The 13245-nt window shown below is 41.4% G+C and overlaps 1 protein-coding gene across 1 annotated transcript; it reads left to right on the top strand.

The window, feature by feature from the left end:
- The first annotated feature begins 5613 nt into the window (after nt 1-5613).
- Nucleotides 5614-7590, top strand: FZD7 (frizzled class receptor 7). The gene has a single exon (XM_070956812.1). The coding sequence runs from the start codon at nt 5693-5695 to the stop codon at nt 7397-7399; it is 1707 nt and encodes a 568-aa protein (XP_070812913.1). The 5' UTR covers nt 5614-5692; the 3' UTR covers nt 7400-7590.
- Nucleotides 7591-13245: the final 5655 nt, after the last annotated feature.

The raw sequence follows: 13245 nt of genomic DNA, 5'->3' as shown, positions 1-13245 counted from the left end.
TGTAGCCTTGGTCTTACCAGATAACTTTCATCAAGTCGCACCAGCTGCCTGCAATTACTGCAAGTTCGAATCTCATCAGGCTCAAGGTTGACTCAGCCTTCCATTCTTTTGAGGTAGATAAAATGAGGACCCGGATTGTGGGGGCAATAAGCTGACTTTGTATAAAAAAGAACACCGCTTAGGGAGGGGGGCGAAAGCCCTACTAAGCAGGTATATACAAAAGTATGAAGGCTATTGCTTAACGCATTGTAAGCTGCCCTGAGTCCCCGGAGAAGGGTGGCATATAAATCGAACCAATAAATAAATAAATAAATAAATAAATAAATAAATAAATAAATAAATAAATAAGTCAGTGTTTCTCAGCTTCATATATTCACATGCTATTTTTACTTCAATAATTTTACAGAGTTGTTGTAAGGTATTACTGGTTCTATTTATTTATTTAAAGTATTTTATGCAATCCAAGTGGTATACAAAAGCAGTACACAATTACACAGTACATTTAATATTTCATTTCATTTTTATTTTGTTATTAAATATAGTCCCCAATTTGATACTTATATAAACCCTCAAGGTATTTAAAAACAATAAATCCAGTACCGGTAATTAAAACAAGTTAGTCGAAGCAACCCAACAGATATCAAAATTAAAACCAGTATCATTAAGATCAGTTCTAATTTAAGAGTGACAAAAGTGATGTGACTTCATTATTTTTGTCCCTTAATACTAGGAGAGCGGAGACCACACACATCTTCTGGGGGAGAACATTCCATCAGCTGATGGAGTAGGACTGCTGACTTCCCCTGGGAGATCAAACTCAAATCAACCTTTGGTCTTGAAAATGCATTGGGTCATGTGTTATGTCTCAGCCCAATCTACTTCACCCAGTTACCCCTGGGGAAATAAATTGAAGGAAGGTTCCTATATACATCACCTTGAATTTCTGGAGAAAAACGGGATATCGATATGATAAATAAATACACAGTGTAAATGGCATGTGAATTTAATGAGCATTTATTGGAGTGCAGCTAATTGAAATAAGAAGAATGTTCCAAAACAACAGTTCTGTGGCACCCTAAAGACTGCCAATTATTTTTATGACCTAAACTGTCATGGATTACAGTCCACTTCATTAGAGGTTTATTAACAAAAGCATATGCTGTAATTAATTTAGTTAGTCTTTCAGGTTCTGCTGGTTTTGCTGCAACAGATTAACATGGCTATTCTTGTGCAGGATATTCAAATCAAACCAGACGTTTTTTAACAATTAATGAGGTAAATGAAAACTTTAGGTGATTGTGGCATTATTGAACTTTCAAGAAAACAAAAGAGATCAAGGCTTCCTTTAAAAGCAAAATTTAAATATTAGAAGTATTTAAATGTTTTAGGAGAAATATAAATCTGTGATAAAGATAGGCATTCTATACAAACAATTGAATATGGATGACAAACACTCTCAATCCTATTTAAGCTAAAACAAATACTACCATGGATTTAGTAATGTTAAACACAATGGTTCCTACTGAAGACCTCACTATTGGTATGTTACTAGTCTAACCCTTCTAAAATAGTTTCATATGACTAAGCTATATGTGGTTACAAAATGTTTTTAACCACAAAGCTTTAGCTTCATCATTTTGCAATTACAAATAAAAGACAAGACTGCTTTCTCTCCAGAATCAAATTAAAAGCAAGTCAAATCCTGCCATTAAAAATATATTGCAACATGACACTGATTACATGCAAAAAATAGAATTGTGTAGGTGTAAGACTGCAATTCTTTGTATAACTCTTTATTACTTTTAGGTGAGAATTTATTTCCTAGGTGCTATCAAACATGGAGCAGGAGGAGGAGCAGGAGGAGGAGGAGGAGGAGGAGGAGTTGTTTAATGAGGACAACAATGGAAGAAGACTGTTAATACAAAGAACTGAAGATTGTTGAATACCTTGTATGTGATTGTGCAGACAGAATTTTTGATAAATAAAGTGGCTGCTTGATTCACTGGAATCTTTAAAAAAGCACTGGCAACAAGAAAATGTCAGAATCACAATAATGAAAAAGTAGTTGAGAACCAAAAGACTCTATGGAGATTCCAAATACAAACTGATAAACATTTAGCCCATCATAAGTTAAATATGACTGATTATAAAGAAAAAAAATATATGGACAATTCACACTGCAGCAGCTGAAGAGACAACAGTCAATAAGAAAACTTAAGACAAAATAAGGAAATATAATGTTCTTCAGAGTGGAAAAAAGAAAGTTATGGTGGTGGTGTCAAGAGTGGTTGGTGAATGGGCACACTTTCAACTTATCAACTGACCAAAAAAAAATGCAATACTCGCAATGATATATATTGTGACGATATATACATGGTCCTTGGGAAGGTTTCATAGTCAAAAGTACCAAATCCAGCCAGGAGTATTTGTCTAAACCCCATCATCCCCATCCTTATCGTTACTCTCATCATCTACTGGAATTTGTGAACTTAGCAGTATAACTCTCTGATTTGTTTTTATTCTGCCAATGCTTTCAAATTAAAACAATGAAAATAAAAATGCTCTCTTAATAAAATTGTTAGTTTCCAAGACTTGGAGCTTCCTGTACTTTCCAAGAGAGGGAATTCCAAGTCTGGAGGCTTCAGCAGAAAATGCCTTGTCTCACTTATTGACAAACAAGTTCTTCCTGAAAGCTCCCTGTGGACATTCTAATTCTCATTAACAGGAGTTAATGTAGAAGTGGCAAACTGAGGTTTTTTCCAGTTCCAGAGCTGCTACAATAAATAGCCCTCCCTTCCCTATTTCCATATTTCAGAAGCAGAACATGTTTAACAAAATAGCTTGCAGTATGCTAAGAGAGAACCAAGATGATCAGAGTGATCAGACTTGCTAGTGTGACACTGTCTACTCACCTGTTCTATTTTGCTCTAAGAAATAAGGTTAGGCCTTTAAAACAAACCTTTAAAACAAACCCAAACCAGTTTGTAAAACTGACTCAAGTGACTGCATCTTCTTCATTTCAAGAGATTGTGTTCTCTGCATCTTATATTAAAGCACTCATGGTGGGGGTATGGGTGTTCCCCCTTAAAAAATGAATACTGTACATTTTTCTTCCACAGATAGTAAGAAATAAGGAAAAAGATGTTGGGAGGCACTGGAATACTGCCATGCTAATTCATTGTTTATTGGTTATTTTGGGGTTGGGCCAGAATTCCTGAGATTAATGGCACATCTCCGAATTTAAAAGAACTTCCTATTGAATTCAGGAGTCAACCTGAACACCAAAGCACCTGAGGGGGAAGGACAAGAAGCAATGAATGGAAACTAATCAAGGAGAGAAGCAACCTAGAACTAAGGAGAAATTTCCTGGCAGAACAATTAATCGGTAGAATTACTTGCCTCCAGAAGTTGTGAGTGCTCCAACACTGGAGGTTCTTAAGAAGAGATTGGACAACCATTTGTCTGAAATCATATAGGGTTTCCTGCCTGAGCAGGAGGTTGGAGTAAAAGATCTCCAAAATCCCCTGTTGCAGGTATTCTATTCTATTCTAAAATGTGCATATGATTGGGAAGCTAAAGCTGAAAACCCAAATCCTTGGGCTAGGAGATTAATTCCTGGGATAGGTTCATGAGGCAATTTGCTCACATTTACACTGCATATTTGACCAAGCTCCACAAAGCCAGTTCTTAATCAAGTCTACCTTTAAAGTAATTTCCACCTCCAGATCCCCAGCAGATTTAAATTATGACGAACAAAAGTGTTCAATATTCTTTACTATAAGCAAAGAAAAATCTTCAGCATAAATGAATTTTAATAGATGTTTCTAATTCAAGCTGCATCCCTCAAACCATTTCTTTAAATTTTTTTGTGTCCTGATAAAGAAATTGAGACCAAGCCATAAACCAGTTTGGTTTGTGAATTTGGATTTAAATATTTCCTGCTGTATGGAAGGTATTTAATCAAATTCTTGTACACATAACTGGGGGATGGGGTTTTCCTGATGAAACAACATGTACAGCACGGTCAATCTTATGAGTTTTGCACCATTTCAAAAAAGATATATTCTCAAAAGTACAGAACTGAATTTAAAGAACTGGACTGAGTCTGGTATCAAAAACATTTTAAAAGATAAGCCTCAAGTTTATTTCTTTTGTAACCTAAGTGGTTTCAGATTTATCTTCCACAACCTCAATTAGTTTTTACATTTTCAAAGTATTTGCTATTATTTTGAATGTCATCTCTTAAGTGTTTATGATGGAGGGGAGTCTTATTCAGTTAGTTGAGATAGAAGAACTGCACAAAACTCAGAGAATAAAGACATTTTTTCAGGCCATCATGCAGTGTGAATTTCGGGCTTTGAAAAAGTTATTTCAGGAGGGCCATAGCAGTTGTATATTCGGAAAATCCCTTTATAAAAAGAGAAAAGTTAATTTCGAGGACAGCTGTATGCGATCCAGGCATCCAGATCCAGGTTTTCCTCACTCTCACTCTCTCGGCGTTTTGTTTTGTTTTTTTTTAAACCAGATTCCTTCTGATTTTTGCCTACCACAGATTACCACGGTTCTCCTCCTCCACTCTCGGCGCGTATACGCGTCCCTCTCTTCCATTCAAGAGTCTGAAACTTTCTTTCAACTTTTCTGCAGAAGAATCCACCATTACAGAATCCGCCCCCCTCCCTCCATTCCTCCCCTCCCCTTTAGAGGCTTTTATCTTTCTATCCAATCCTCAACCGAGGAAGGGAAGCAACAGATTATGCAATTGGTAGAAGCTTGAGTTCTATGGCCCGCCCACTGTTTGGTTTGTGAATGGGGCGAAGGGGTGGAGTTCCATGGAATACCAGATTTACACATACACGAATAAATTATATATATATATTCAAAGTGCAGGGACGTCTCTTTTTCCCTCCTTTATTTTTTTTTTTTATTTTTATGCTTTTAGGGTGGATGTTGCTTGTTCCAACGGCATCTAGTCTCTCCTGTTGCTGCTGGAGAGATAGATAAGGGCGCCAACGGGATATCGGACTACCCATGTTTTCTGTTTAAAGGATTAGCCCCATTGCTGGCAAAGGAGATAACGGAGTGATTTGATTTTTTTTCTTACAACAACAACAAAAAAAGCCGACAATCAACTCTTCAATTCAAGGACGCCTAAAACGGAGAAGTAAGAGTAAGCCAAATTCTTGAATTCCCGAACTTTTGAGGGCTTGAAGAGCTAGCTGGGAAGTGGAGCCAGTTACTGCGGTCGAACTTGTGAACGATCCTCTCTCCCACCCACCTACTCCTCCGTTCCAAGCTTGCTTCGTGGCCGACCGAAGGAAAAACACGACGTTGTTAGGCGCCGCCAAGCTCTCTTCTCTCTTCGGTGGAAGCAAATAACATCGGAAGAGCATTTCGCCTTGCAATCCTAGCAAAGAATTACCATCCAGCCCTTGGCGAGCGATCAACGAGAGAGCCGGTTTGGCGAGCGATCCGCCTCTTTCACCTCCTCCACCCGAGAGCAGACTGCTGGAAGAGCGCCTTGTGCCGCCGCCGCCGCCGCGTAAGCCTTTTGGCCGCTGGCCCTCTCGGGGGTCTGGGCTGGGCGCCGCCGATGCTTTGAGACTCCAGCGCCTCTGGGGCTGCGAAGACCCGCTTCCCGCCGCTTGCTCCCTGCCGGCCGCGCTCGTTCCTTTCCTTGCCGCTGCCTCGGATCATGGATCGAGGACCGAGAGCGACGAGGACGGCCCCTGCTTCCTTGGGCCTGGCCGTCTTCCTGGGCGTCCTGTGCGGGATTCCCTGGGGCTCCGGCGCCCAATCTTACCATGGGGAGAAAGGGATTTCTGTCCCGGACCACGGCTTCTGTCAGCCCATTTCGATCCCTCTCTGCACGGACATCGCCTATAACCAGACCATCCTGCCCAACCTCCTGGGGCACACCAACCAAGAAGACGCCGGGCTGGAAGTCCATCAGTTCTACCCGCTGGTGAAAGTGCAGTGCTCGCCGGAGCTGCGCTTCTTCCTTTGCTCCATGTACGCGCCCGTCTGCACCGTCTTGGAACAGGCCATCCCGCCCTGCCGATCCCTGTGCGAGCGGGCCCGCCAGGGCTGCGAGGCCCTGATGAACAAGTTTGGCTTCCAGTGGCCCGAGCGGCTCCGCTGCGAAAACTTCCCCATGCACGGCGCAGGTGAGATCTGCGTGGGGCAAAATACTTCGGACACTTCGGGAGCGGGCGGAGGGAGCCCCGAAAGTTCCACCGTCTTTCCCACCCCATATCTGCCCCATCCCACTTCTCATCCCCTGGGCCCTACCAACTCTGGCTTCTCCTGCCCACGGCAACTCAAAGTACCCCCATACCTGGGCTACCGCTTTTTGGGTGAGAGGGACTGTGGTGCCCCTTGTGAACCAGAACTCCCCAATGGACTGATGTACTTCAAGGAGGCTGAGGTTCACTTTGCCCGTCTACTGGTAGGCATCTGGTCGATCCTGTGCTGTGCCTCCACCCTCTTCACTGTCCTGACCTACCTGGTGGACATGAGACGCTTCAGCTACCCTGAGCGACCCATCATCTTCCTCTCTGGCTGCTACTTCATGGTGGCAGTGGCCTATGTGGCTGGCTTCCTGCTGGAGGACAAAGTGGTCTGTGTGGAAGGTTTCACAGAAGACGGCTACCGCACCGTGGTGCAGGGCACCAAGAAAGAAGGCTGCACCATCCTTTTCATGATCCTCTACTTCTTTGGCATGGCCAGCTCCATCTGGTGGGTGATCCTCTCCCTCACCTGGTTCCTTGCTGCTGGCATGAAGTGGGGCCACGAGGCCATTGAGGCCAATTCCCAGTACTTTCACCTGGCTGCCTGGGCCGTGCCTGCCATCAAGACTATCACCATCTTAGCCATGGGACAGGTCGATGGGGACGTGCTCAGTGGAGTCTGTTACGTGGGCATCTACAGTGTAGACGCATTGCGGGGCTTTGTCTTGGCCCCACTCTTTGTCTACCTCTTCATTGGCACCTCTTTCCTCCTGGCTGGCTTTGTGTCCCTCTTCCGTATACGGACCATCATGAAACATGATGGCACCAAAACCGAAAAGCTGGAGAAGCTCATGGTGAGGATTGGCATTTTTAGTGTCCTCTACACAGTGCCTGCCACTATTGTGTTGGCTTGCTACTTCTATGAGCAGGCCTTCCGGGACACGTGGGAGAAAACCTGGCTCCTGCAGAACTGCAAAAGCTATGCCATTGCTTGCCCCACCAACGTTGCCCCAATGAGCCCTGACTTCACTGTCTTTTTGATCAAGTATCTCATGACCATGATTGTGGGCATCACAACTGGCTTCTGGATTTGGACTGGCAAAACTCTCCAATCTTGGAGGCGTTTTTACCACAGACTCAGCACAGGAAGCAAAGGGGAGACTGCTGTATGAGGCTCCCTTGGCTTCTTCTTCCCTTGTATTGCAAGGAACAAGGGCTTGGACCATTGTTCCTTCAGACTACCTTTGCTTCTCACCAAGAGACCCTCCATCTCTAGACTGTGCTTCGGGGCAGTAAATATCCTTTGAGAATTTGCTTATTCCCTCACCCTGGCCTTCTCACTTTCTAAATGGTTCTACAGTATCTGTTTAGAGTATCTGGCATAGTGCCAAGAATGGAAGTTTGGGACAAAGAAAGAAAAGCAAGCTATCTTTTTTACCGTGTGATAGGGTGCCAAATCAGACCCCCCTCCCCCAAATCAGAATCTTAGTTTACAGTTTTTCTAAAGTTATCCAGAAAAGCTCTGAGAAGGGAGAAAGTATATGTGTGCGTGCGCCCGTGTGCATGTTCATTCCTTTTAAAAAAGGAAATTGCCAAATAAATCTTACTGGGGGTTCCTTCATATTGTAGCAGTGCAGTTCATTGCAAACCTACTTGGAAATTTAAACTCCCCCGTATTCAATGGGACTTACTACCAAGTAAAGGCATAATGGTTTCCAGCTATGCAAATTTGCCTTGGGAGCAAGTTACCTCACACTTAGTTGAGCTTAACTTCTGAATCCTCATTGCATGGGCTTGGCCAGGCTGTAAGGAAAATTCTGCATTCCTGTTTTCAAAGTTTTCTTCCTGGCTGATTTGGGCTTTGGCAAAAGAGTCTTGCTGAGATTTTAGGGAGGAGCAAAAGGGGGGAGAGGAAAGAAACGGGTCTGAAAAAGAAGTGACATGTTGATTTTTGATAGAATGGCTTTAACTCTCTTGTCTTTTGTTAGAGGAGACAAAAGAGAAACAAAAGTGGGTTTTTCTGCAGCAAAGCATAAGCAGGGGTTTGGTTTTTATGGGGAAACTAACAAAGAATTTGTTGAGGTTCAGCTAGAGCTGCGAGCCATGCAGCTCTTTATTTTCTTTTTGTGAACACAAGGAAAAGGGTTTTCAGGAAACCCGATGTAACTGGAGAAAAGCTAAGGTTGCCTCTCTCTTTCCTCCCCCCTCTTTTTTTCAGAACAACTAACAAAACAGCCAATAATCAAGCCTTTTAAAGCATCTATAATGTTTTATATTCACAAGGTTAGAGTTGGTTTCCCTGGCTGATCATCTGTATCACCCTTTGATTTGTAAGTGGGGCCGAGGGAAGGACCTAGAAACTGAGAAAGGGGAGGAAAAGATATTTTGCAGTCCTGGTCCAATCAGGGAGGCACCTCAGTGCTCCCCTCAATATGTTCTTAGATTCCCTTGAAACCAGTAGATTCTTAATTGTGGCCTTCATTGGGAATCAGTTTCTTGCAGATGTTTACATGGACTTGAAGTGCAACAACTTCAGGGAGTTTATTCATTAGTGGAGGCATTTAGGAATACAGCCTTAATTCTACAACAAAACATTGCCTTGATTAAGGCTGATGTACCTGGGAAAAAGACCCCATTCTATCCTGCATCCAGTTCAGATTCAAGGATTGAGACTAGCCACCCATTTAGGCCTCTGGTGGCACACAATCACTCTGTTGAAAGTGCTACACAGTCTTAGGAACTTTTATCTAGAAAAGGTCCTGTGGAATTTAGTGAAATCTGCTTTCTGATAAGGATAGGCTTTTTCAGCTTAAGGAAATGCTGGAATTGATGTGTCTTGTTCATAAACTATGTGGTTTTTTCCCAAGATTCCCTGCATTCCTTTCTTGAATGATCAGCCTATTAAATATGTCTGAAGTTAAAGATTTACATCATTATATATAACATTTCATCGAAGAGTCCACTGTTGGAAATTAATTGATTTCAGAAGCCTTTCTGAAATGCTACATTTCACAAGCTAGCTTTCTGGAAACATAAGGAGGTTTTATTTAATTTTACCCAGTATACTAATTGGAGAACTGGGGGCTTTTAACAAGCCATACTTGGATTTCCCCTTCCTTCTCCAGAATGCACCAGTATCTTTTTTTAATGAATGGATACCTTTACAAAATATTACCACTATTAAGAAATGTAGAATTGACAAGGAAGGGAGAAAAGAATGTCAGGCATAGTACTGGGGAATAAACAACAAGAAAAATGTTCTATTGATTCATTTGTAATATCTGATCTTCCTGGTTCTGATATTTTGGTTTGCTTGGGAATTTTTAAAATGAGCATAAGACAAGCTAGAAATGCATAATGTACATTTTGTAAATCTGACATTTCATAAGAAAATATATATGTATTTATGTTTTTACTTAACTTTTTTGTTTTCAAAATTTCTGTGTAAGACGCATTTTTTGTATATGTACAAGATACAAAAATAAATGGATTTTTAATATAATTTGTGAAAAGTTGTATTTTAATTTGATATTTTCCCCTGCACTTCTTTGAAAGTGTTAAATCTTTATCACACTGAAGGGAAAAAATTGTTGGTTAAGGAGCCATTCCTAGATATATTTATTTTAAATAAACATTTTTGGACTGAATGGGTCTTTTAAATGAATATGTCTAAGACTGGGCAGTGCAACACAGCATGTTCAGACTTGACTGCAAGTGTCTACTTGAAGGGATTCCAAAGGGATTTCCAAGATGGACTCCTACTGTGATCCAGTATGGTTAGGCAGCCTTTTCTAGTGGCATGAAATTATGGGAATTTAACACACCTGGAAGATTCCAGATCCTAAATAGCTGGATTACAATATATTTGTTTTAGGCAATAGTTGTTACCACAAAGTAGAAATAACTCTTATGAAATCAATAAGGATTGTCTTTAAAGCTAACATTTTCTGGATTCCTAGTGGCTCTTCTGATATTTATTTAGTGTCTTTGCTGTCCTCTCTTAAGAAAAGTCCAAAGCCCTATCTTAACCAGTCTCCTGTTCCCAAAGCAGCCAATTTAATGCCTCTCAGAAGCCCACAGGTGAGTAAGGAGCACAAAAGCCTTTTCTTACTTGTGGTTTGTTACCAGCAACTGATAGTCAAAAGCATTCCATCTCTCACATTAGGGATAATGTAGAGCCATTGTGATTAGTAGCCACTATTCATAGCATTTCTGATCTCAAAAAACGCAAGATGTCCTATCTGAGCCCATCCTCCTCAAAACAGGCCAGGCCACAGAGTAGTAGACGGAAAGACGACTTCAGTGTTGGAAGTAAGAAGGACTTTAAGGCAAACATCTCCCAAGGCAATCTGGATGGGGGAGGAAGCATATATTCGGGATTTGGGAAGACCCAAATCTTTAGACCTTGCTTAGCTAGACCTTCCTGACACCATTAATGAACTTACAGCGCATAAAAGTCTCCTACCCCTTCTAGGCAACAATCAGCTTTCAGAGAAGATTGCTGAACTGAAAAAGAAAGCCTCAGCTCTTTGCTATCTATCTTTCATCACTTCTTCCATGCTTTGTTTCCTTTTCTTTAAGGAAGTTACTGGTGTGTGGAAACTTATTTACCATTATAAAGAGTAACACATAAGAGGGCTTCAGTCTTTTAGGTCAGGGGTCTCCAACCTTGGCAACTTTAAGTCCTGGTGGACTTCAATTCCCAGAATTTACCAGCCAACAAAGCTGGGAGTTGAAGTCCTCCAAGTTGCCACGGTTGGAGACCCCTGTTTTAGGTGGTCCGTTTTTTTTCAGAGGGGTCCTGTTTCAGTTTACAGTTGAGGATAGCAGAAAATAAGACTTTACTTTGCCCCTGCAAAGGCCCCTCTGCCATTGTTTGTATGTGTGAAATACATAGCATGGTTTCCTCACTGTTATTGGGATTTTCTATTACACAATAAAACAATTGCACTTGTAATCAAGTCCAAGGGACTTCACAACTGGATGATAGAGTGGCTTTCTATCCTCTTCATGGTTATTCCTTATTTGTCCCAATAGAAAATAATATATGTAGCTCAGGGTTGAACTACGGAATCCTTGGTACTCTCTTGGTTGTTTGCTGGCAAACATTTCATTACCTGACTAGGTAATATCAGTGCTTGTGAATGTGTGGTTTGCTCCCTGTTTATATATAGTACCTTTCCATGCCAGTGTTGGGAAGTGTGGTTTTCTCCTTGGAAAAAATGTCCCCAGGAGTCAACGGTGACTTGAGATACAAAACAAACACAAACAATTTAGACACAATATTATTTGTCTTTATTTCTTGGATTTTTATCCCATCTTTATTACTTTATAAGTAACACAAGCCAGCAAACATACATAATATTCCTTTCACTTCCTATTTTCCCATAACAACAAAGGGTGACAACAACCCTGTGAAAAGGGTTGGCCTGAAAGAGATCTTCTGCAGATATCCTGAGTTTTGTGAGGCACATTATGGAGACAGTGACATGTTACTATTACAGCCATATAATAGCTATAATACTATGTTTGGCAAACAAGTGAGATTGTTGGAGCATTTGACACATGTACCATAAGATAAGCTTGCATTAGATGAAATGGACTGGGTCCATGAAGACTGGTGCAATCATAAATATGTCAGCCTTTTGAAATAAATCAGAAAGCACCTTTTCCAACTAACAAATGTTAATAAAAGGCATGTGTTAGACATCTTCACAGTGTTTTGTCCCTCAGAATGCCTGAAGCACCCACACCTAGCAATAAACTTTTTGAGACTGACGCACACACACACACACACTCCCCCCTCCCCTTATATGATTTATATGGCTCTTACTGGAAGGAATGCAGAGTGCAGATGATGGCATCATCCTGACAATGTGGTGCTGTGGGTGGAACTCATGCCCATAAGGTTTCCCTTCAGACAAGGTTGTGAATCATTCCCAGCAAGAGAGGAGCCTGTTTATCAAGCAACAGAATCGGCTTAAGAAACCACAGTTGGGTGAGGGAGTTCTTAGAGACACAAATGGGGGGTGGGGGGTTCCAAAGGCTCTGTAAATGTGGAAGAACACTGAACAAGAGGATGAGGAAGAGAAGGAACAGCACTTAAGAAGATCTTCAGAAAAAAGGACTTGCTTAATTTCACAGCAGGGAGAGTACTAATAGGAGGTAAGATTTCCACCTTGAGAATGCAGAGCCATTTTTTAAAATCTTTCTTTTCATAGTCCCGGGATTCCTCTTTCTAACTTGATATAGCACTTTGACAAGCATATCATGCTCTGAAGAAGTTCTAGCAGCTATTCTCAGTGGGAGAAGCAACTTTGCAGCAGAATTCTGTCAACTCCCAATCAACTACTCTTTTTTTATTGTGCTGAGGATGGATTTAGGGAAGCCCTTGACTTACAACAGTTCATTTAGTGACCATTCAGTTACAACAGCACTGGAAAAAGTGACTTGTGACCCTTTTTCACACTTATGACCATTGCAGCATTCTCCATAGTCACGTGATCAAAATTCAGATGCTTGGCAACTGACTCATATTTATGACAGTTGCAGTGTCCCAGGGTCATGTGATCAATTTTTGTGACCTTCTGACAAGCAAAGTCAATTGGGAAGCCAGGTTCACTTAACAACTGTACTGATTCATTTAACAACTTGGCAAGAACAGTCATAAAATAGGGCAAAATTCACTTAACAAATGTTTCATTTAGCAACAGAAATGTTGGGCTCAATTATGGCCGTAAGTTGAGGACTAACTGTACTTTTAAGAAGCAAAACAAATACATTCAACCAAATCCAGCATTCCACTTTGGATCCTGATTTAAATATAATGTGCTTAGATATCCACAGGACCTAAGCTAGTCATAACAAAATCCAGTATCACCAGTTTCAGTAGATCTCTTCCAAGTACAGTTCAACCCTCAAGCACCCACCATTTTGTCTCCCAATAGCCATCACTTAGATCAGGCATTGGAAGCCTACAGTCCATGGGCTGCACATGGCCCACCACTGGAAAGCACCC

This window comes from Pituophis catenifer, unplaced genomic scaffold (assembly GCF_029215685.1).
Source record: "Pituophis catenifer annectens isolate HBS135680 unplaced genomic scaffold, rPitCat1.0.hap2 SCAF_1, whole genome shotgun sequence".
NCBI classification, from domain to species: Eukaryota; Metazoa; Chordata; class Lepidosauria; order Squamata; family Colubridae; genus Pituophis; species Pituophis catenifer.
This window is presented reverse-complemented; position numbering and strand designations above follow the sequence as displayed.